General features: G+C 33.3%; 1 protein-coding gene across 1 annotated transcript in view; it reads left to right on the forward strand.

The window, feature by feature from the left end:
• The first annotated feature begins 509 nt into the window (after positions 1 to 509).
• The window catches only part of LOC126881902 (uncharacterized), a 496017-nt gene continuing 474250 nt past the window's right edge, over positions 510 to 22276 (forward strand). Inside the window, exon 1 of the mRNA XM_050646562.1 lies at positions 510 to 750. Within this exon, the coding sequence (XP_050502519.1) occupies positions 739 to 750 (12 nt within the window). The 5' untranslated portion in view covers positions 510 to 738. The remainder of the gene's footprint in view (positions 751 to 22276) is intronic.

Raw genomic sequence — 22276 nt, forward strand, 5'->3', positions numbered from 1 at the left:
AAAAGTTTCATTGAGCCAACTGCGGCAATTCGGTAGGTTTTGGACTTTTTACTGCTTCATTACGCCGACTAATAATAAGAAGAATAAAAACAAAATATGCGTTTACGCTGTATTTTTGACTAATTTTATGTTTGTTTACCTCCATGCTTTTCTTTGCCGTTACTTATACTTATATGCTACTTAAATATCTAGTGTATTCATGTATACCCGATACATGCAGTAATACTGTAATTGTACAAAAATCCTGCATACCTAATTATGAACCTGCGAGAGATTCCAATTAAATCGCTGTATTACATAAATTCATTTCTAAGCATTTCGCACAAAGTAAAACACAAGCAAAAGTACAAAACACCATCATTTCCCTCTACTCTCTCAATCTTCCGTCTTCGTCGGCCTCCCAAGATCGTAGGGCCACCTCTAGAGAGAAGCAACCTGTTGGTGACGTCACCGAGATGCATCCGGCATGGTCGAAGACATTCGTAAAGAACAGAAAACGTCTGATCGCCGCGTTGACCGCATCACATAGCCAACTCGACCGGTCCGAACGTGCTACGATAAACACGCGGTCGGTTACCGTGGTAACGGTCTCCGTTGCTGATTTCTCGCGTTGCAGGTAAATGTGACGTTGACGTGTGTGTGACAGCGGCGAACTCACAGCGGCTGTGTTTTGTTTGTGTTTATTACCATGGATACGTGAACGTTGGGATCAGCTGAGGACGGGATATATAAGGATTTATGATGGACGAGGTAGGACAACTTTAAGTCGATATTAATCAAATGCAAACGTGATGATATAAACGTAGAAAGGCCCATAAAACTGGATCTCGCGTACCAAAAAAAGTTTATTAATAGCAAGCTGAAAATTTGTTAACAGCTTAACGGTGTCTAGTCGAACAAACTTTGATGTACGGGAACACTGGAACAGGGGAAGTTTTAATTGTGGAACGCGTCATCCTGACAAGTTTATGATTGTGAAAACTAGCACGTTGTTTCTAAGTTTATTCAATCGCAGACTTTATATAATATATGAAAAAATGTTTGTCGGGCGAATATGTTGGGCATTTTAATAGTAAGTCCGACACATAGAACATGTCAAATGACAGGAATTATGTTGGTGATAACTAGCAGTCTAATTTTTGCATGAGAGTTTAATGAAAGGGTAACAAATAAATTGTAAATTCTGTCCAACAAAATACATGGGACGTTTTCGTAGTCTGACGTTCGAAACCTGTAACCTGTTCCACAATTAAAACTTCCCCTGTTCCAGTGTTCTCGTACATCAAAGTTGGTCCGACTAGACACCGTCGTTATAGTACGTTCCTTGACGGTAAAATATTGCAAAACCTATAAATTTTAAAGAACCGTTTAGATTTTAGATTGACATGAAAGTTGGCATACACATAGATAACATGTCAAAGAAGAAAAGTGATATTGTGCCGATGTGTGCTTTTGCCCTGGGGTGATTTTCACCCATTTTCGGGGGTGAAAAAATATACGTTCCAAATAAGTCCGGAAATAGATAAACTGAGTAATTCTAAGAAGTTTTTGTTCTATATTTTTTTTCGCCAAGTTAATACCTTTAGAGTTATTTGAATATGTTCATTTTTTAACAAAATAACCACGTTTTTAGACGGTTTTTCGTTAAATATTCTTAGCAAAATGATAACATATAAATAAGTGAAAAAAATGGTACTTACATATGTATATATGTAGGTATTAGATCTCTAGACCTAGTAGAAGCAGAGTTATAACTAATGAAAAACAGGTTCATATACGCCAAATTCCAAATCGAATATTTTAACGTGAAATAACCAAAAAATCAATTTTGGGGAAACCTCATAACAATTTTTTTTAAAGTGTTTAAAAAAAGCTTTATTTTCGTTTTATATAAAAAATTTCCGGCATCAAAAGTAAACAAGTTACCCTCAAAATAAAGTTGGTCCCTTTTTTTTGGTAAAATAATCGGGAAAATCTCCCCATAATAAGCATCTCAAAAGAACATGATCGTTACCACTTCACAAGTTGCTTTACTGGTGTATGTATTATTTATATGACCTGTAAGTTTCATCGGTTCAAAGTCCTTATTTTTGAAAGGGCTGTAGTTGAAAGGGCTTGAACAAGTCGCACCAAATATTAACCAATCTTTGTCTTACAGAAAAACAAAAAATACAAGATATTCAGAAAAGCAAAGCCGACTTTTACTGTTTGAGATTTTTGGTACCTCTAATAATTTTTAAATTATTTTGAAAAAAAGCAAATTTTCTCAAAATTAAAAATTTTAAAATACTACTTTAGAACCAAATTTTTTCAAAAATAAGCACGTTTAATCGATGAAACTTAAAGATCATTATAAACACAACATAAGTAAAGCAAATTGTGAACCGTTAACGATTTATTTCAATAAAGTTAATAAATTAAGGAGTGATTTTTCCGATTTTTCTGTCAAAACCAAAGGGAGCAACTGTATTTTGAGCGTAACTTGCTTACATTAGATGCTAGAATCTTTTTTTATATAAACAAAAATAAAGCTTTTTTAAAAACTTGAAAGTTGTAATGAGTTTTCTTCAAAAAGTGCTTCATTTTTTGGTTATTTCACGTTGAAATATTCTGTTCGGAATTTGGCGAATATGAATTTATTTCTCTTTAGCTATAACTCTGCTTCTACTATGTCTAGAGTCTAGAGACATCATGTATATACCATTTTTTTCACTTTTTTACAGGATATATTTTTTCTAAGAATGTTTTTTTCGATAAAATACTTACTTTTTTAATCATTTGCGGATAATTTCTTGTAAAATGAACATATTCACTTGCAAATAACTCGAAAAGTATTGACTTAGTGAAAAAACTCTATAGAATAAAAGTTACTTAGAATATTATTTAAGTTATCAAATTCCGGACTTATTTGAACGTATGTTTTTCACCCCCCGAGAAGGGGTAAAACTCACCCAAAGGTTAAAAGCACACATCGACACCCTATCACTTTTTTTCTTTGACAATTGTTAGCTATGCGTATACCAAATTTCCTGTCAATCAAAGCAGTGCTTTAAAATTTACAGCAAAAACCTTCAGAAAATGTACTACAGATCGTTCAAAATTGACAACTTGGAACAATTTATTATTGGATTGTGACCTTACCATTACTGTCGAAAGAACCTGTTTCTAAAAGTTTGTTTTATATTTTTTTAAATCTACATTTTTATCTTTCAATCATTTTTGAGATAAATATTAAATCTCAACTCTGTATAACTGTTGTTTGCACTAAACTCATTTATTTTGCAATTTTTTACGTTTTACTAAGATTTTATATAGTTATTTTCCTAACAAGTGCACGCGACTGCAGTTTGCCGAACGACGCGAAGCGGGAGTTCGGCAAGCAGTCGAGTGCGGAAAAGAGACTTTCTGCAAGAGTTAGGAACAATATCTTTTCTACGAGTCTTTAAAAAATGACCTAATCTTAATCAACTAATTTAATTAATATGATTATTTCATTCATAGGAGATTCTGACCAATAGAAAGCTACAGAAATCTAAATTAAATTGATAATTTTTGATAATTTCCCGTCGTCAAGTATATTACGTCAGATGCCCTTCGTTGCTACGAAAAATACATTCAGTGACATTAATGACAGTTAATGTTTTAAAAATTATAAAACTGATGACTTTCCACCGTAAAATACTATGTGTTAATTAATTGTTACAAACTGTGTGTTTAATTGTACTAATTTGTACGTACATAAATAAATTACAATTAAATTTTGGTTTTGAACAGTTTTATTCATGAAATAATCGCAACAAATTGCACTCGATCTCTAAAATGAATATAGAATTTTTGCCCTCGTGACACTTTTGACATAATTTCACTCGCTTTCGGCTCGTGAAATTAAAACACTCAAAGTGTCACTCGGGAAAAATTCAATAATTTTAGAGCTCTTGTGCAATTACTACTGAAAATACATACACAAATGAATTCTTTGACAAGGTTGTCAAAACCAAACTTTCAATATAATTAGTTAGCATGACGACGATCTTGGTTTCCAAAACGATGATTCAAAAGGACTGTTATTGTCTACCGATTTGAGTTTCGAATATTATGTCAAAATAATTTTATTTCATCGAATTGTCGCGTTAATTTCATTAAAACAGGAACACAATAAGATACATTTGAAATAAAATAGTAAATAATTTCTAAATATTAGTTTATTGTATGTATTATAATTATTGTAAGGCCATATTAAAATATCTACACGCGTGCGGAAAAGTGAAACTTTCTAAACTAAAACACGTGCGCGAAAGTAGACATTTTTGCACGCTTGTAGAAAAAATATTTAATAATAGTAATATATTAGCACTTCGAGCCAAGCAGAACATGGTTTGGTTTACAATAGTTCTCCATTCCTTTTTATCCTTCGCTTTTTCTTTCCAATTGGTTACATTGAGCTACCGCTGGTCGGCATTAACTTCATGACTCCATCTGCTCTCAGGCATTCTTTTTATTTATTTACCATCTATTGTACCGTTTAACAAGATTTTTGGCATTCTAACTTTGGCCATTCTTTGAACATGTCCTAACCATCTAAGTATTAATTTGTACTCTTACTACTGCAATTACATCAGGCTCTTTATGTAATGCTTCTAACTTTTTGTTTGCTCTTCGTGTCCACTGATTGTTTATCATTTCCTATATACTTGTGACATTGATCGCTCAGTTTTTGTAATAGTCCAGTTTCTGAGACATACGTACTATTGGTCTTATCAGTTTTATACGTTTTTAATTTAGCTGTTTTGGATATATTTTTGCTTCTGAGTATTTTATTGAGTGGATGCATGCAACGATTTCATGTCATTAGTCTGTTGTGTATTTCCATCAACCGTTGTTATTATTACATATTGTCCCGGCCTGTCTGTCGGTTCCATCTACTTAGTTTTTGTTTTGTTTATATTATTTATTTCTGAGCTACCTTTCCTAGTTGTTCCACTACCTTTTTTTAATTCTTTCTTGCTTCTGGACATAATTACTGAATCATCCACGAACGCCAAACACTGATGTTTTTTATGATATATGTGACCTGCTCTTTTATTATACTCAACTTTGTTTAATATAAATGATTTTATTTTGTGACAAAAAGTAGGTTGTAGACTACTAATTTTTTCTAGAAATTATTATTTGGATAAGAGTATTTGGATATGCGTTATACGCGTATATATGCCTTTTTATGTATTATTTGCACTACCAGTACAAGAGTCTGATAGTATGCCCAGTTTAATTTTCATCTGTTGTTGTTATTAAAAAATCAAGTATTTTTTGGTTAAAGTTATGATTTGTTGTATTTGAAAATAACGAGGCTAAAACCTACCCAACAATAATGCAATCAGCTGAAGACTCTTCAAATATGGGTGAATTTGTAAAAATTTCACAAAAATACAATATATCATAATATACAGTAAACAATATACGACAATAAAGGGGTAAAAGACAGTAGTTACAAAATGTAACATAATAAAACCACCGGATAGCAGTTTCTATGACAAAATTTGTCGTTTAATGGCATTTAATGCCATATTTGACATAAAAAGACTTATGACAAAAATCATATTCAGAATATTTTAGGAATCTTAGCTCTTAAATGATCTGACTAATTATTTCATCTGAAAGACGTCCCTATACTCTTACTATGAGTTTCCTTTATATTTTGATTGATCTTGATATAATCCTTGATCCTTCTTCTTTTATTGACCTGGGCCGGTAAATTATGTATTAACAATATATTTAAACTGAACTAGGTAAGCTACTAACACGTTGACGTTTGACCTTAATATCTGTTGTACGGGGTGGGTTGTGATTGCGCGCAGCGGTCAAATACCTCCTGGGGTACTCTACACTCTAATACCCGAAAGTTAGGTTTGGACCGAAGGGTTAGGTCTTCCTCCTTCCTGACCGCTGCGCGCAATTGTAATCTGCCCGTTGTACGGCTTTCCATTTACATACCAATATCTGAAAAAGTCTCATTCTTTTTGTTACATTTTCAGTTTTTGTATCCAGAAGTTTTATTTTTGTATATAACAACGGCGTTATCATTGGATTATAACTAGGGATTGCGGATTGCAATTCAACAGCCTTTTCAGTCCAGCAGGAGTTTTGCAAGGTTGGCCTGAATTCAGCTGGGTCCAGTGCGCATCCAGCAAAATGTGGAATCAAAATAAAAACACGATTTTAATGTTTTTTTTGTTTATTTATTATTTAACCTTCGGATGACCACCCTTTTTTTGTTACACGGATAACCAACGGGGATCAAAATGACAATTAACAAAAAAATAAGCTATTTTAAGAAATAAAATAATATATTCGTAATTTTAATGTTAGTATTCTATCAATAAATGATAAATAAACATTAGTAAAACATATTTTAATTACAACTGAACAAAAACATATAACGTTATTTATATAAAAATTAATTTCATTAATAATAAATAAATTTAAATTATTTATTTATTATTATTTATTTATTTATACTTGTTTTTAATTTTAAATATATATTTAATTGTTAATATTAGCCTATAATAAATATTTTAATAGAGAATATAATAATTTTATCCTACTAACTTAAGAAATATAATTAATAATTAATAATTTTACTTGTATGATCAGAATGATGATTATATAATTATTAATTATATTAATAATTATATAATCATCATTCTGATCATACAAGTAAAAAAACTTTTAAAATATACACTAATTTACGTCGCCACAGGTTTAACAAACAAGTTTTTTTTTCAATATTGGAATGTTTCTTACAAACAATTCCACATAATAGACGGTATTTACTTAATATAAAATTGGAAGATGGAAAACCAAGGTAGTTCGTTTTTGACCCCAAATGCAGAATATATTTTTTTGTCGTAAAATATAGGGAATTTATTTTATTACAACATATGAGGGTATCTAGAATAATATTAAAGTCAAATAAAAAAAATTAGTAAAATTGAAAATATTTCTGAATTTATTAAATAAAAACATACATTGTGGTCAAAATTTAACCCCCTTGGTCATCCGAAGGTAAAGCTTTTTAGTAAAATTATGAAAGTGTATCATTAGTAAGCCATGGAAGTGAAACATAGGGCTTTGCTTGTGTCGGCTGTCGGCTGAGAATAATTGTCAGGAATGAAATTTTATCCAAATGAACTTATATGTTCTAAGAGTACCTAGTTCACTTGAAACAAATTTCATTGATTGCAATTTTGAGATGACACAAATTATGTAATATATGTTTTTCTTCCATGACTTACTGAGAACGAGTTTTTTTGCATCTCATGATAAAAATGAGTCAAATGTTCTAAATTTCTAAACAACAGAAACAATAATTATTTAGTTTTTTGGAAGTGAGACCTTAAAAACAATTTATATATCGCCTTATCGTCTAATCTACTTCACACGGAACGGCACATATAGCCAGTTTCACCGGTTGAAAAGTGGCGATCAACTCATCGATTATTGACCACTCGCCAGCAGAGAATTTTATCGCAGAATCAATGTATTTTAACGCTTTATAGATGCAAACTTTTACGCTGTAGAAACGTTCCAGCATACTGATCAAACTGTTCCATATGGCGCGGCAGTCAAGAATCAAACTTCCTTGCCTTTCTCTCCCTTGACATATTTTTACAAGAACATGTCGTACTTGGCAGGTGATTTTTTGAACGTTTTAAAAACTTTTCGTATTTTCATGCGCAGATCGTTGTAACGGGGAATCAATTCAACAGGGCTCGCCGATGTTGATTCGACTATTACTGCCAATTCGTCATTCACATCTGTGTCCAGGCTTTGAATAAAAGGGCTAATGAAGACATGAAGTAACTTATTTCGAATTTGACACGTTGCTGCATCTAGCATCTAAAAAAAACACTGTTACTCTACGATAATCTGGATGAAATCCAAACCTAGATTATATACATATATTACTAAGGATTCCCACAGTTTTCACTGTATTCCTTCACTCAACCGCTCTCTCCAGCTCTTTCTGTCTTGCCAGTCCCCTTCCTGTAGATTTCTTCTCTCCATTGCTTCGTCCACTTCATCTCTGAAGGATCTTCGGGGTCTGCCTCTTTTCCCTTTTCCCATTAGTGAGAGAATAAAATTGTAGTCCAATTATTTGCATCCCAGTTTTGATATTCTTGACACCATTCTAATCTTTCAACGCGGTTGCCTCTGGATATAGGTGGGCATCTCAATGGCCTTCCACTGTGGAGATTAGCTTCATGGAGACAATTTCTTACAGTATCACGGCCTATGGTCACCTGGTGTAACCGCTGCAAGTCGCTAACCAATTCAGGTGTTGTAATTTTTGGTTGCCTACTAGTGGTTAACACAAAAAATTGGTCTTGAGCTGCAGTTGTAGCGCGCTCACGTCCTGGGTGACGTTAGGCTGGACTTAAAGTATCACAAAAGTGTCACCAATATCGAGTTATAACACATTGGATGACTCCCATGTGCCCCTCTATATTAGTTTGCCGCACGCCACCTTGAAGAAGGCTTACAGAACTACTCATCTCATGGCATGAATGACGTCGTTCCATGATAAAAAACAATATATTCGATGCACTAACTAAACAAGAACTTTATAGCACGAACAAACTCGAAACCACCAGAATATTTACTTTACTGCAGTGTAAAAACTATAGTTTTTTCCTCTCCTATTAAAAACTTTGTGAAGTATTCGTTATTACTTTTGCGGTTTTATTTTACTCACAAAAACCTATATACAGGATGAGTAACTGTACAAATTCAATTTTAATTAAACCACTAAGAATTTATTTTTATAAATTTTATTATGTTATACATATATCCCTAGACTTTTCCGATGTGTGTATCTTGTCATCGATGTTCATCTGAAGCACAAGTAACAATATTTATGAGTCTCATCCAAACATTATTTCATATTAATTTTATTAATCAATCATGTATTTTATGTTTTTTATCAGAACGTCATCAATAATATATTTATTATTTCTCTTATATACTAAATTAAAACACAGTAGTTAAGAATAGTAACAAAATGATCTGGAAAGATCAAAAACCAATATTTCAGGTTAGCAATCTAAAAGATCAACATCAGTTGATAATTATAAATCAAAACAACTCATCCAATTTTTTGTAATGCTGACACAACAGTAACCGACGTAATAAGTATCTCTTAATTGCTAATGTATTTTTTGCAATACCTTGTAGGTACATTAATTTATCTGTTAATTGATTATGTCTCCGTCAGGAGTTTATTGATATCACAATTCGCTGAAATTATTTTAATTGAAAAGCAAGAAAAAAGAAAATATAAAGACTCCATCTTGCAAGATCCAAAACAGGAGTTAACAAACGAGTTTTGATTAATTCATTTGTCTGGCTGGACCACCAGCATCAAAAAAGCATTACAAATTCAATATACACGTTTTTTTCACTTCTTTTGCTTGCAGTGCTTGGTATTGCCAGTTGTTTTTGTATCTGAAATAATGAAAAAGAAAAGTTAAAAGTTATTTTCCATTTTTGGTGTGATATTTTGTAATAATCATTTTATTATTATTAATAGTTTAATGTTTGATACACATTATACAATAAACAACCAATGAGCTTAAAGTGAGAAAGTTCCCAGTGATTGGCTGTATACCCGAGTCATTAAAAATCTTTACAATGATGTAAAAACTTCTAATGTAATTTAGTATAATTTGTTTAATAAAATATTAAAATTTAAAAATCCAAATGGATTACGATGGGTCGTCAGAGTTAAAAATGAGGAGGTTCTTAACGACTTAACCAAACAACACAACTGGTCAATATAAGAAAGAGACGCAAGCTGAAATACTTCCGTCACATTATGGGACAACAGAAAATATAATCCTTTACATTTTTGGATAAAATCTACTTTTCTCCTTTCGGGAGCATGAAGCCCATTGCCGGCGATGCACTACTACAAGGCTGACAATTGCAACCAAATCATCTAGACTGCAACGACCAACACCTGTAGGCCTGGTGGCCCTGAACACCTACAACACCAGAGCCAGTTGCAGAACCAACAGCAGAACCAACAGCAGTACCATTCGACATCAAGGAGTTACCATCCAACCAGATACCAAACGCCATAAGTAGAATCTACAAATTGTTAGTTTCTGGCAATAGTCCATTGAAATGTTACATTTAGTGTGCATTTCTTAGAGGAGTCAATTTTATTTTTTTAATGTGTAGGGGGGTTCAGTAGAAGCTTAAGTTCAAGTTTTTGGGGTTGAGGCCCTTGTCCCCCGGCCGCCATCTTGGAAAAAGAGGTGCAAAGGGCTTTCGCGCTGTATCTCGTAAACTAGCTACCCTATAGAAAATCTAATTTCACATAAAATGAAGCAAATTAAATTTTCTACAATTTTATATAAATTTTTTGTTTTTATCGTAAAGTGACCAACAAAAAAGTTATAAACAAAAATAAGAGAACATTTTGTAAGGAATTTCCTTTTGGAGGTTATAACTTTTTTTACGTTCATTTCACAATAAAATAACATCATAGCGATTTTGTAGAGCATTTTTCAATAAACAATTTTCACTATAAAGTTGTTTAATTTATAAACAGTTGTTATAGTTGTTTAATTACTTTTTATCGTAAAGTGACCAACAAAAAGGTTATAAACAAAAATAAGAGAAAATTTTGTAAGGAATTTCCTTTTGGAGGTTATAACTTTTTTTACGTTCATTTCACAATAAAATAACATCATAGCGATTTTGTAGAGCATTTTTCAATAAACAATTTTCACTATAAAGTTGTTTAATTTTATTTATTATCTAGGTTTTACAGCGCTCCAAACTTGACCAGATTCTCGAATTGTCGTAGAAAAATAATGCTTTTCTATCTATACAGGGTGTCCAGAAACTCTACCGACAAACGAAGACAGAAGATTCCTCAGATAATTTTAAGGCAATTTAACCCAATTCATCTAGTCCGAAAATGCTTCTTAAGGGAGCTAGAGCTCTTTGAAGATGGCGTCATGAAATTAGTTTTTCTTAAATACCTCCAGAACGCTTCTATTTAGAAAAATGAAAATTGGTATGCATATTTACTTTTCAGAGATGAATCGATTCCATCTATTGCAAATTTCTAGTACCGGTCATAGGCGTCCGTTTTGGGTAGAGCAACGGGTATTTTATCGCATAACTTTTTTGTTCCTAATTTTTATGCATTTTTGACACCAGATTATTAAATTGTGAGGTATTCTAGTACTAAAAGGTATTCTTGCTTTAAGTCGGTAGGACACACCGTTTTCTAGAAAAATCGATTTGAAAGTTTTTCGTTTTTGGAATTTGAAAAAAAAATTGAAAGAACTCTTCAACAAAAAACGAAGTATTTTACCAACATAAAGTAAGAGTAACTTTTAGTACTCGAATACCTCATAATTTAATAATCTAGTGTCAAAAATGCTCAAAAATTCAAGACAAAAAAGTTATGCTATAAAATAACTGTTGACCTACCCAAAACGGACGCCTATGACCAGTACTAGAAATTCGCATTTAATGAAATCGATTTATCTCTGGAATATAAATAAATGTACCAGTTTTCGTCTTTCTAAACAGTTTTTTTTTTGAAATTTTTTTTAAATTCAAAAAGCGAAAAATTTTCAAATTGATTTTTCTAGAAAACGGTGTGTCCTATCGATTTAAAACAAGAGTACCTTTTAGTACTAGAATACTTCACAATTTAATAATCCAGTGTCATAAATGCATAAAAGTTAAAGATAAAAAAGTTATGCGATAAAATAACCGTTGTCCTACCCAAAAGGGACGCCTATGATCGGTACTAGAAATTTGCAATGAATGGATTAGATTTATATCTTGAAGATAAATATGCGTACAAATTTTTGTTTTTCTAAATAGAAGCGTTCTGGAGGTATTTAAGAAAAACTAATTTCAAGACGCCGTCTTCAAAGAGCTCTAGCTCCCTTAGGAAGTATTTTCGGACTAAGTTAATTGGGTTAAATTATCTTAAAATTATCTGAAGAATCTCCTGTCTTCGTTTGTCGGTAGAGTTTCTGGACACCCTGTATATTAGACGAGCGGCATTAACCGTTATGCCAATCACGAAAATCAAATTTAAGGTGAATGATCAATTTTGGTCTATTTTTATGTTTTCGAGGTCGCTGAATCCGAATATGAAGTTTATTTTTATCTTGAGTTGGTGGAACATGTTAAAAAAAAACTTTATACAAAAATGCCAAAAATCAATTTTGATGATTTTTCAAATTTACCTCGCTGTATCTTTGGTCGCTGTAAATATTTCCTTTTAAAAATTTTACTGTGTCATCTTTGAAGTATGTAGATAACAATGAAATTTGTCCAAAATGTTTAAACACATTAAAAAAGGAGTTGTTAATTTATTAACATTTTGTCATCATATTTCGTTAGTTTCATGTTTACTTAAAAAAGTTGAGTGACAAACTTTTTAGTTTATAATTTTAACCAACACAACAATAAAATATAGTTCATGAAGAAGTTTTTTGGAAAATTTTAAGTCAAAATATATAATAGGAAAAAAGTTATGTTACTTCATATACAAGCGGCACACCCCAAAAAACGCCTATATCTCGAGATCCTTACCACGGTGTGGTGAATGGCTAATTTTTATCATGCTTTATGATTTTGATATCAAAAATCGTTTTTTTGCTCTGCTTAAGAATTTTGCATTTTGCGGTTGCGTCATTCTTCTTCTGAAGCGGCGAATTTGTCCTCAAACAACTTCTTGGGCCTTTTCTATATATGCTTAGAGTTATAAGTTTTATAGTGGGAAGAAAGGTCAAAAACAGATTAATAATAGCATAGGAATGTTAAAATCATAATGAATTGTATGAATAAAAAATATATATAGATAGAAAAGTAAGCCTAACTTTTGTTTTTATTGTATCCCTATGAGCATTCGAGAATCTGGTCAAGTTTGGAGCGCTGTAAAACCTAAATAAAAAAAATGGAATTAAACAACTGTATAGTGGAAATTGTTCGCTGAAAAACCCTCTACAAAATTGTTATAATGTTATTTTATTTTAAAATGAATTGAAAAAAAGTTATAACGTCCAAAAGGAAACTTGTAAAAAATTTACATATTTTTGGTTATATCTTTTTTGTTGGCCACTTGACGATAAAAAGTAATAGAAACAAAATTGTGGAAAATTTAATTTGCTACATTTTATGTTTAATTAGATTTTCCGTAGGGTTGGTAGTTTACGAGATATAGCGCGAAACCCCTTTGCACTCCATTTCCAAGATGGCGACCGGGGGACAAGGATGGCGACCCCAAAAACTTGAACTTAAGCTTCTACTGATCCCCCTACGCAGTAAAGGAATAAAATTGACAAGAATTTGAATATATTTGTTAATACATTTAATAAGTCACATTTTTATTATATCTTTATTGAACAATAAACATGATTGGTTTAAATATTGTTTCGTTTGCTTCCATTCTGAATTTTCAGAGTTCATATCTAAGATTAGGACAAAACGAACACACACCTTGAGAGACTGAGCTAAGCTAGGGTGAACGATGGCTATCTTGGTTGGTTGAAATATTATTTTCGAATGGTATTTCAATTAGCTGGGGTAATCCATCGTGTTTTTGTTTCACTGGCCACTGGAACTGGAACTAGACCATCATCAGTGAACTCAATAGTATTTGTTTAATAACACATTCACGAAGCAGTGAATATGTTCAACCTACATTTTAAATAGTTAAAACTGTAAATTGAACCGACACAGTCCTTACTCTAAACTAAACCCGCATTTAGGTTGTGCAGAAAACACCAGCCAACTTATTGGTGGCTGTGTACCAAGTTGGTTGGCCTCCTCTGCACATCCCAGAAATTTTTACTTCACTAATGAGTACAAATTTAAAATTAATATAAAAATTTAAGTAAACAATTTTAGAATAATCGAACAAACTTGGTAAAAGAAAAGTTTTATGAAAATGCTTGTTTATCTTATTCACACTTTGCTACAACAGTTAAATTAATTATTATGTCTTGTATACCTAGTGTGACCAACTCCAATTCAGTCGAATTCGGGACAAGGCTGAAAAATACCTGAAATCCGGGACTTTTCAATGAAAATCGGGCCATTTTTTTTAAATACAGAAGAAAACAGTCCACCTCGATATTTGGTGGTTGCAAAACAGGTTGATTTTTGATCTAAGGGGGACACATTTTTACGGTACATGGTTTTAAGGTTCTCTGAACCTTCTTCTTCATGTACCATGTCCTTTCAGAACGTTAGTTACCATCATAGCTATCTTAATTTTATTCACTGGCACCCTAAATAGCATGCTTGTATCAACACCATACCAATCTCGCAAGTTCTTCAACCATGAGGTTCTTCTTCGTCCTGGACTGCGTTTGCATGCTATTTTTCCTTTCATGATATTATGTAGCAACCTATATTTGGGACCTCTCATTACATGTCCGAAATACTCCAGCTTTCTCTGCTTGATGCTTTTTATGATCTCAGTAGTCCTGCTGAGACGTTCTAGTATTGTGGAGTTTCGAATCTTCTCAACCCAGGAAACTTTTAAAATTCTTCTATAGCACCACATTTCGAAAGCCTCAAGGCGATTTAGATCGATTTTATTCACAGTCTAGGACTCGACACCATAAAGTAAGACCGAGAACACGTAGCAGCAAAGTAGGCGGATCCTCAATGCCAATTTTAGGTCTCTGTTACATAACACCTTGGACATCCTTCTAAAAGCCGCTCTAGATTGCTGTATCCTAGATCTCTGAACCGCATATTGGAATATTTTCCTAGCGGTGCCTTTTGATTTTGTCATATCTGGGTTAAACAGAGAACTTGAATCGAGTCAACATTAATTTCACTTATTCCCCGTTAGAGGGCATTCTAACCATACTACGGTATAAATAGTTTTATTTTTGTTCCGAGAACTACGGACGTGTTGATGTAAATTTGTCTTCTGCAGAGCCTCCTTGACAACGGGTAGACCTAGAAATAGTACTATCAGCGGATGTCAGGAGACATATTTAAATCAAAACGAAACCGTAGATTTTCTAATTTTAAAAAATTAAATAAATTGCTGAATATCTAGCTAAAATATAGCAAGCTAATAAAAATCCAGATAATAAATCACCTTCTACTCTAATTGACCCATAACTTATATTTTTCTGCTTAGGCACTTCAATGAACAGGCTTGCAGCGTTTTCCGTCTCGTTTCTAGCTACCGTTTTCTGGACTCTGGACGCCTCTTCTTCCTCGCGGTCTGTAGTTAACTCTTTGTTTTCCACAAGTTTGTTTAACTCACCATTTTAAATAATTTTCATTTATTCTGTCGTTCATTGAGAAGAAGTTCAATTTTATATCATTACCAATTCGTCATTTCCTATGTAATCTCTCAGAATGTAATCTTTTGTTCTGCTTAAAAATTTGATTTAGGCAGATTATATACGTCGACGGTCTTGTCTTGAAGTAATAAAAATCCCTGCGTAATCTGTTTGCATAAATTTAGTGCTGAAATCCCCCGAAACTCAAGAAGATCACGTACCTCTGCATTGACACTGGGTACCAGCTGCTTCTGGGATCTGTTCTGACCACGTCTTCGTGTTCAGCGACCCCAAAGACTCCCGAGTAATGTGTTTGTATCAATTTAGTGCCGAAAACACTTGAAACTCCAGATGACGTGCCTTAGCAGTAACTCCGGGAGTCAATTCTGATGGCGTATTCATCTTCAGGGACTCCAAAAACTCATGAGTATATAGCAAAATCTGGCCCTTAATATACTGATTTTGATATTTTTATGCACTTTTGGATGCATATTATGCACTGTAAATGCAATTAGTCATAAGACGGAAAGCAGACAAGATATGTAGAAAGAAAAAGAGAACCTATGAAAATCGACAAATAGAAAAAATGGAAGAAAATTTTAAAAACAACAAAGTTAGAGGGGCTTACGAATACCTAAAAAAGATAAGAAGTGGGTATAAACCTCAAACAAGTCTATGTAAAGATGAAAGTGGGCAAATAATCAGTGACCAACAGAAAGTCGCAGAAACCTGGAAGCATTATTTTCAGACCCTACTTGGAACACAAGTAGACATGGAAGATGAAATGGGTATGAACTACGTAGAAGAGAATGAAGTAGATAATGGAGTAGAAGCTCCAACTATAAAGGAAGTTCTCGAAGCTATTAAGACCCAGAAAAACAATAAAGCTCCGGGAGTTGACGAAATACCAGCAGAACTGTTAAGGTAGGTGGCGACCACCTAGCAAGTCACATCCACGCGCTCATTAAAGACATATGGCAAGAAGAGAAAATACCCGACGGCTGGAAGAAAAGTATAGTATGCGCGATCTATAAAAAAGGAGACAAACTTCAGTGCAAAAACTACCGTGGAATCTCTCTACTATGTACAGCATATAAAGTCGTCACGTATATTATAAACCAGCGGCTTTAACCACTAGCAGAAAATATTATTGGAGAGTATCAGACGGACTTCCGACGGGGAAGATCGACACTGGATCAAATATTTATAGTCAAACAGATCTTGAGCAAATCATGGGAACACGATATTGATGTTCACAACGTGTTTGTAGACTTCAAACAAGCTATACTATATATTGGCTGAATTGGCAATACCACACAAGCTAATAAGACTCATTAAAGCCACAATGGATGAAACTTAGGCATGTGTACGAATACAAAACCACCGGACAGACTTTTTCAAAATTTCGCAGGGACTAAGATGGGCTGGCCCCAACATTGTTTAACCCGGCACTGGAGTATGCGGTTAGGCAAATTCAAACTGGACGAGTAAATCTACTGACCAACCGGACGGTTCAACTGGCCGCTTATGCCGATGATATTAATATTATGAGTAGAACATCAACAAGAGCACAGGAAACATACGCAGAGTTAAAAACACAAACAAAAATGCTAGGTCTGGAAATTAACACAGAAAAAACAAAAATAATAACTCAGACGAGAAGAGTCCCACAATATAGTACCAAAAAACATTATACATGAAGATGACATTGAAACGGTTGGAAAGTTTACATACCTGGGAGTAGAAATATATGCCGACGGATCAGAAGATGGAGAAATACGGAAGAGAATAACGCAGGCAAACAGAGCTTATTTTGCCCTCTCCCATATATTTCGGTCTAAAAGAGTCCACCGAAATACAAAGATGAGAATCTATAAAACGTTAATTCGACCAATAACATGTTATGGCAGTGAAGCCTGGGTCCTGAAAGAAACATCCAAAAACAAACTCGACACATTCGAAAGAAAAGTACTGAGGAAAATACTAGGACCTGTGAGGGAAAACGGAATCTTCAGAAGTCGATACAACAACGAACTTTATCAACTTTATAAGGAAGCACTACCCCTGCCAGACTTCATTAGAATACAAAGATTGCAATGGGCCGGACATGACATGTGATAAGAATGGGAGAGGATAGGCTACCAAAAAAAGAACTGAATGCTAAAATTCAGGGAAAGAGACCGGCTGGAAAGCCAAGAAAGCCAAGACCGGTTGGGAACACACTGTAAACAGCGTCGCACAAGCCCTTTTAGGAGTCCGTGTACTGAGAAGAGCAGCCACAGACATGCAAGAGTGGAGGCAAAAAATAAAGGAGGCCAAGGCTCAATTTGGGCTGTAGTGCCTTAGAAGAAGAAGAAGAAGAAGAAGAAATGCAATTATGCATTTCCACCCATCTTTCTATTGTAAACTTCTTCTTGACGTCATCCCAACCACAGTGCAAAAAGTTGTAAGTCGATAGGTGCTGTATTTAAAAACCCATTTATTGGTGTTTTTTGTTCTAAATGCACTGGTCTATAAGATCCTGCAAGAAAATAGCTTCAGAACAATCACATTATCTATTTGGTAACAATTTAAAGCCATGAAAATAAACTTTTCTTTCTTTATGATAACTAACACGTCATAACACAATCACAATGAACAGTCAGTCGTGCAACCTGGAAGTAACAATATTTCTCATACATACGATGACGCATTCGATCACGAGGAGACCAGAGAAATCCGTTCTTCTACCAGTCGCGTGGGTGTCCGCATAATTGGAAATTGAAGAATGGACATTCGAATTATCATGCGAAATGCCAAAGAGATATTTATAATTATTGAGAATCACTTTTATTTGCACTGTTAATACGTGCAACAGGAAATGCTTGGAGGCACAGATAATCTGGAGGTTACAAAGTGGAATCTATTTAGATTGTATCGAATTTGAATATATCGTGGATGATAAACTGACAAGTATGTTAAAAAAAAAGAACAGGTATAGGTGCGTGTTCACATCTATAACTTTGTTAGAGTAATTGGAATAATAACTCTGTAGTACAATAAATATAGATATTATGATATACATCAGTGATTAGCGTATGCATATTATATGCAGGGCAAATTAATCAAATTTACCATGGAAAAAGAAAACAACAACTTACTTTTTTTTTCTAGATGTGTCAATCACAAAGGCGATACAGAGTATAATATGTAGGTAATCAAAGCTGCATAAAATCAACCCACACCAACAGATATTTAAATTATCACTCAAACTACTGCATAAATATTGAAAACGGAATCAACAACTCATTATATTATATGACAGATCACAAAACACCTGCTTCAACGAAAATGCATATCCATTGTCCATCCATCCATTTATAAACAACGAATTTAAGATATGAAACAACTTAATGCCAAAATAATCCAGAAATGCCTCATAACAAGGAATTTGAGACAATAACAACAATACCGTGTATGTAAAGGACTCGTCACAAAAATAAAAAAGGATAGTAAATAAATACAATATCACAACAAAATTCAAAACAACAAAAACACTGAGATATATTATGTTTAAAATCAAATCAAACACCACACAGAATGCCTTGTGAATACAACAATTTTTATGTGGGAGAAACTTTAAGACCACTAAATTTTAGAATGTATGTGGAGACTTGATTCAATAGACTTGATTCAATAGATTTGATTCAATAGACTTGATTCAATAGATTTGATTCAATTTAAAAAAGAATGTGTGTGTACTTTGTACGCACGTAAGAAGTTATACTTCTACTACATATTATGTGATTTTTAAGACAATACCAAAAATTTAAAAAAATAAAAGAATAAAACGCACACAAACACATTGAAAAATGCCACAAAGAAAAAATGATTTCTGAACGATAATAATTGTTGGCAAAAATTTTAGATACGCATTTTCTGAAAAAAAAAATTATATAACAAATATACTTACAATCATAAAATGCATAAACAAATAAAAAAATAAAAACTTGCATCGGGAATCGAACCCGTGAATTTCGGGACGCTTTGATTCGTAATCGAAGCCTAGACTCACTCGTTCAATTCCACATTATTTGTCATGTGGAAAAATAGGGTAACTGAACGTTTTACTGTTTGACAGTTGTTTTGAATATAATTAAATTATGTAGTTTAAATTTTGTGGAAGAAAATATTAAAATATGACAAAACAGTAAGAAAAAAATATATTAGATGAAGATTGGTAGAACTTTTGTTGGTAATCAAATTAAGTATGTAAATCAAAGCATTACATACCTACTAGATAAATAAATCTACGCCAAAAAATCATAATTTAAAAATAAAAATCGGACCTAATTTGGGATTTCTCTCTAAAATCCCCATTCTTGAGAAAATAAATGTACAATAGAGCGTCGATTATCCGAACGTCGATCAACCGAACGACCGCTTATTCGAACTATCGACTCCCGCGTCCCGCACTCGAATACCGAGCAAGAGTTAGTAATTGACGCTTAAAATATCTTCAATTTTCTTCAATATTGTATCCAAAAATAATTATGTTGTTGCAAAGACTGCACTTTTTTGTTTAGTTGCTAGTTGTCATTATCAAGATATAAATAAATATGTAGGTATATTTTTAGGCTTTTATTCACTTGTGGATAAATATGTATGACTATAAATATGTATCAATATATTGTAGTTCGATTATCCGAACAAATCGGTTTTCCGAACACCTATGTCCCCCAATTAGTTCGGATAATCGACGCTCTACTGTATTTCAACCTAATCCAAATGTATAATTACAATATGATTATAATAAAAACTACTTACCAAATTAGAATGAGTTTTCCTTGTCCAAAATAGTCCAAAAGTCCAAAAATATAGGTATATAAAAACTATTTAAAAAGGCAGTATAACTATTAAGTAACTTTTGTTTGTTGTTTCTTTTCACACAAATTTTAAAACGCAACAACCATAAATAATCAAACTACAGCTGTACCACAGCCGCCATATTGAATAATTTTTGACATGTCATTTGAACATCCAATCAGAACAAAGTTATAATGCGCATGCGCCGGGATCATAGGTTTTAACATATAAAAATTCACCCTCATATCGCCGGTAAAGAAGTATAACTTCAAAAAACAAATAGTGAAAAGAGCAAAATCATAGAAGCAACTTTCATCTTACTTTATAAATCCCATCAACAAAATTTAGCAGGCTACATTCTGTTGGTTAATAGGTCAGAGACACATCATGTTATCATGTATAATTAAGTAGAATTAATTAACTCAGAATTTTAACTCAAGAACATGATTATTTACCTACAAGATCGAGGCCAAGTAAATCAACAGGCCTCGATGCAACAAAGTCTTTGCTGCAACAAAGCGCCATTTGATAAACATCCAATACAATATATTTAACTTAAACCTGCCCCAAGAAAACACTTTCAGAACCTATTCTTAATGTGTGAGCAAAGTACATAGCTCATTTTTATTTCCTTGAGTAATTCTTAAAGTCCTTATAATTTATTTTATGAACTACATCTGAATGACTGTTTTCGTTGATAATATGTTTGAATTTTGAAAAATATTTAATGGTTGCATATTCTTATGTGTATTGTTGTTATTGTTTGAGGTAGTGAATAGGTATTTGCTTTTCTAGGATTTCTCGTAGAATGAATTTTAGCTTATTTTTTTCATAAGGGGGTTGTAAAATTCTGGTGGGTGATTATGTCTCTGCTGGTCACAGGCTCACAACAAATATACAATATTCAATATCATTATAGATTTCTTATACATTCACGGTTCTATAAGATTTGTACGCGAGCATAAAATTTTTCATGATAGTGTAGAAGTTTAGATTTGCAACGACCCCCTCTGTGGCTCAGTGGTAAGAGCGCCTACCTTTGGATCGAAAAATCCGAATGGTCGTGGGTTCGAATCTCACCAAGGTCAGAAATTTTTCGTTTATTATAAATTAATAAATGAAAATAGTTTCTGTCCTTGTGGGATCGGTACTCACCGGAGGGACCGCAGACGTTCGGATACAATTAGCGTCTCTTTGCAAAGACAATGACGTCGACTTTGCAAAGTAACAAGACACTTACTCAACACACACACACTGCACATTACTCCCCTGAGTTAGTGATAAGTTATAGTACCTATAAAAATCATTATGAAATTGCAGTGGCGTGCGGTGACTTTTTTGAAAGGGGAAGCGATTCAATAAGGATATAAAAATATTTTCTTAAGGGTCGAGGGTCGAGCCACTTCCCACCTGATAACACTCTGATGCGCAGGGGCTCTCTATCAGCAAAGTACTTAATTATGTGAGATGTCCTGCGTACAAGGACTCACACACTGAATCCGTGACGCGTGAATGCGTGAGGCACTCTATTCCCGCTATTTCTAGTGACTAGTGACCTATCATTGATCTGTATTGCTAGCTCTGGCCTTGAGTCCTCGCGCCGGGCTTGGTTTTCTAAAGAAGAATCCTATTTAAAAAAATTTATACTCCGAGGCATTTTCCACAACACACAACTTTCACTAAAATGACACTTATTTATACTCGAGGTCTATTCTCCTATCAACTTCTGATAATTGTTGAATGCAGTCTTTTTCAATGGATAATAGGGCTAACTTTCAATGTCTGTCTTCGCTTGTTGAATTTCTTTTAAACTCTTAATTTGAAACTCTTAATGCATCTTAATACTGCAAAACTTATTTTGAGATATATGCGGCGATTTTGAGATGCGCTTCTGTCAGGAGTGGACCAAATAGTTTAATTGTGTTGAATTTTTCAATGCCTATTGCCTAGGTAATATGTAGATTACTTGGATTAGGGAAAAATTTTTATTATTAAATATTAATTAATAATATATTTTTTTATATGGACGTATAAATAGGGTCCAGATGGACTTCCATCGGAACTTCTTAAGCTTGTGGAAGATGAAA

Source organism: Diabrotica virgifera, chromosome 3 (assembly GCF_917563875.1).
Source record: "Diabrotica virgifera virgifera chromosome 3, PGI_DIABVI_V3a".
Classification (NCBI taxonomy): domain Eukaryota; kingdom Metazoa; phylum Arthropoda; class Insecta; order Coleoptera; family Chrysomelidae; genus Diabrotica; species Diabrotica virgifera.